The 4,170-nt window shown below is 39.5% G+C and overlaps 1 protein-coding gene across 1 annotated transcript in view; it reads left to right on the plus strand.

Annotated features, from left to right (window-relative positions):
- TKT (transketolase) overlaps window positions 1-4,170 on the plus strand; it is a 53,091-nt gene that overhangs the window by 14,741 nt on the left and 34,180 nt on the right. The window contains exons 7-9 of the mRNA XM_019505015.1: window positions 259-452; window positions 1,121-1,285; window positions 2,545-2,701. Of these exons, the coding sequence (XP_019360560.1) occupies window positions 259-452; window positions 1,121-1,285; window positions 2,545-2,701 (516 nt within the window). The remainder of the gene's footprint in view (window positions 1-258; window positions 453-1,120; window positions 1,286-2,544; window positions 2,702-4,170) is intronic.

Raw genomic sequence — 4,170 nt, forward strand, 5'->3', positions numbered from 1 at the left:
CCCCCCCCGCCCAAACCACCTGCACGGATTTCTCAAGGATCACCCAATTTTGTGATTTCCACGAAATCCATGCAGTTGTGATTTGGGTAAGTCCCTAGTTATAACTGTTCACAATCAACATCATTATGAAGTTTTAACTTGAAGTGCAAGATTGATTTCTGTTTGCTAGAAGCATCTTCAATACATTAACCTTAATAAGGACTGTGAAACAAAGGGCCATTTCCTGTTCTTACATACATTATAATTTTAACAATACAGGTATTGAAGATAAGGAAAACTGGCATGGGAAGCCCCTTCCAAAAAACATGGCTGAACAAGTCATTCAGGAACTTGAAGACAAAATCCAAATCAAGAAAAAGCTTTCTCCTGCCCTCCCGGAAGAGGATGTGCCGATAATAAGTATTAAAAATGTCAAGATGCCATCCCCACCAAGTTATAAAGTAGGAGAGAAGGTACTGCCTTGTTTACCACAAAGTTACTCTCTGTCAGATATCTTTGCAGCATAAATGTGTTTTATAGATGAAAGGAAGGGTAGCAATGAAAATGTTTCTTGTACTTACCTTTCTGTTGTGTGAAATGCAGTTTGTTTTACCTGATGAATGAAACGAATTACAAGTTCCACCCATAAACCCTGCATAAATAAAAACTGTGTTGAACACAGTATTATCTCCTTTCCTCAGTGCCTTTCACTTGACTGTCGTAGGCTCCCCATTCACTTCTTGACTACTCACCTCTGCGTTGTAACACAGCCTTTCGAGATGTCAGCATTTGGGAAATTACATACACAAGTGGGTGGGGTTTCCATGTAGAAAGGGTTACAGCAAACTCTTATTCATATTGCTGGTTTGAGTTATCCAGTTTTTACTCCTGAGGTCAATGACGTAATGGAATCCTAAACAGCCAAACAATTGTATGACTGTGCAGATGGTAGGAGATAATAGTTGTGTGTGTGTCTTGATGGAAAGAGTGACAAAGGGTCTGTATGTTCTGATGCAACTGAGTAGACCTGACACTATAATGTTTTGTGTTTTTCCTTCCCTTCTTTTGTTGGTGTTGTTGATGTCTTTAACAAAAGACCACACCCCGAGCAGATGCTAATAGCTTCTTTTTTTCTTCATAGATGGCTACCCGCAAAGCTTATGGCTATGCACTTGTGAAACTGGGCCAAGCCAGTGACAGAGTGATTGCTTTGGATGGAGATACAAAGAATTCCACCTTCTCAGAGCTGTTCAAGAAAGACCATCCTAGCCGCTACATTGAGTGCTATATTGCTGAACAGAACATGGTAATTCGTTTCATTGCTGTAGGCAATACTGCTCTGTATTACATAGCAGAAGATGAGACGCTTTAGCCTATTTTGTCCTGATTTATAAAGGTTTTAGCATTTGTGCTTTGCAGATGTTTTTATTGTTATTACACATTGACTTGCCCTTTACTTGGAACAAATTGCTGCTCACCACAATGGGAATGCTTCTGCAAGACTTTAAAAAAATCACATTATGTTTCTTTTACCAGACCTGTAAAAACAGAGAGTATAAGCAAAAGCATTGCATCCCACAGTATGATCTATAGGAAGTTAGCTACAGAAAAACTTGTTAGATTTCTCTCTTGACTGCAAGTACAACACTAGAGTGTGATAATCAACAACTTTGGGGTAGCTGTAAAATGTGGGGATAGAAAACTATAAAGAGTTTTGAGTTCAAATGTTATGTCATTTATTACATTATGTACTTCTGAGGCAAGGTTTCACTTGTGCTTGTATAACCTCACTGTAGCAAATGGATTTGCATGGGTATGAATGATGACAGTATTTGGCAATTTTGTTTTTAATTAACTTGTAATTTGAGAGCACATCAAGTGTTCTCTCAGATTTTTCATTTTTGTTTCACTGGCTTTACTGCAATTTTTCTTGATTTGTATCAGTATAAATGAGAGAAGGAGGGCCACAAAGATTGGAATAATTTCTGTGACCATGGAATGAATGATTCTGCAAAGTATTTTGGGAGACTGTAGTAATAACTTGAATCAGGACCAAGTTCTCCTCATGAAAGGAAAACCTTTGTGGTGTGCATCCTTTCAAAGGAAGATGGACAGATGCATCCTTAGCTGGTAAACATACAGCTCTTCATGTAAAATACTTGACCCTCAATCTTGAAGGTATGCAGCCTTGACTCTCAAAATAAATGAGATTGGAAAAGAATCAAACCCTGTGAGTCTATAGAATGACTGTTGGGAAGGAGAACATGTATGGATAATAGGCAGAGAATCTGTAACAATAAGTAGAGACAGGAATTTAGGTCTGCCATGGCAGAAGGATTAATTTTTCTTGACAAAAAGCCTAGTTAATAGGAACAAGGTTGGAGATGGTGAAAGAAGCTTTTGTATTGTGGTACTTACCATGGTGGAATAGGGGTTTCAGAGGGAGAATAGAATTCCTGTGGAGCATGTTACATGACACATCTTTTCTGCTATTAAAAAGGTGTCTGGTAAGTGCTTTGGCTTTGTCTCTAATTTAGGTTCACTTTTCTACCTTCTTGCCTCCAGGTGAGTGTTGCTGTTGGCTGCGCCTCTCGTGACAGAACGATTGCTTTTGCCAGCACTTTTGCCACTTTTTTCACCAGGGCATTTGATCAGATCCGCATGGCTGCCATTTCTGAGAGTAACATCAATCTTTGTGGCTCTCACTGTGGTGTATCTATTGGTAAGTGAAACCTGTAGTGATCTCCTGGAAGATCCCAGTGGGCGTATTACTGACTGTAGAGTTTTGGGGAGACTGTAGTCCAATGGGAAAGGTATTGGTTTGGGTGTAAGGAAAAATGATTCCATCCCCATCTCTTCTGCTGACCTGCTGTGCAGCTATGAAAGAGGTTCACTTGCTCTCTGCTTCAGGGTTCCTATTGCTAACTTTGGAGGGGTAACAGTATCCACTTTTTGTAAAGAGTTTTGATACCTGGATGACAGTGGCTACATAAATGTTTATTGTTGTTGTTATATTTTTGTTGTGTGGGGGGACATGATTTACTGCTTAAATGTGCCCATTTGATATCATTATTTTCATTTTTCACAATATATGTTTCTTATTGTAACAGTTAATACAAAGAAACCAAATACAGATTTGCTTCAGAAACTCAGAGTAGGTGCACTATTCACTGCAGTGCCTCTTTTTCAGTTACTGCTGGCTAGTTCATGTTTCTTCCTGTAGTTAAAAAAAAAAAAAACACACAAAAAAAACTCCTTGAATCCAGAACAGCTTCTCCAAGCAAGCAGGAAAAAGCCAATGACTTTCATGCTTGAACAACCTCTAAGCAGTTGTAGTGCAAAACAAAAAGGAGGATTGATGTGATCCTGGTGAATTAAAGCCTTTTCTAACTATATAGGGAGTTACTTCTACCAATTTATTTAATTTAGTTGGGTTTTTTTGTTTTGTGTTTTTTTGGAAATGATCAAAGCATTACAGCCATTAAGGTGGATGCAGTTATTCTGGTTTAAAGGTCCTCTGTAACTATGTTTAGACTGGGTTTCACCACTAGCTCAGTTAAACAGGGGTTTGACATGTTTTCATAGCAGAGTCTGTGACTGTCTCCACACTCATTATAGTGGATCAGGTTATGGCTTAAGTATATCATTAAGCGTTTTTCTTACAAATCACTTTTTCTTCGAAGACCAGTCCTGCTACCTTTTCACAACCTGTAGTTTAGTGTTCCAGCTTGATCCTTTATGCAGGATTAAAAAATAATGGAACAAGAACCTCTTTCCACTAGAGAAAATGTTGTTTTCACCAGTCTGGGACACTGAAATGCTGTAGTGCCTTTGTGAGGATTTTGCTTTCTGGCTTCTTCACGACCATTATAATTTGGGATGTTTCACAGTGGAGTATGTTTTGTAACGATCCCATTATCACTTCGATTTTTTTACCTCACTTCTAACCCCATTCTCTCACCCCATTCTCATAAAAAAAGCTAGGTGACTGCGGCATTGATGCCTACACAGTCAGATGGGTGGCTAATTGGCTGGACGGCTGCACACAGAGAGTGGTGGTGGACAGGTCGTTTTCAGCCTGGAGGGATGTGGGCAGTGGGGTTCCCCAGGGCTTGGTCCTTGGGCCCGTACTGTTCAACATCTTTATCGACGAGTTGGACATGGGGGTGGAAAGCACATTGTCCAAGTTTG

Source organism: Gavialis gangeticus, unplaced genomic scaffold, assembly GCF_001723915.1.
Source record: "Gavialis gangeticus isolate Ggan-Ray unplaced genomic scaffold, GavGan_comp1, whole genome shotgun sequence".
NCBI lineage: Eukaryota > Metazoa > Chordata > Crocodylia > Gavialidae > Gavialis > Gavialis gangeticus.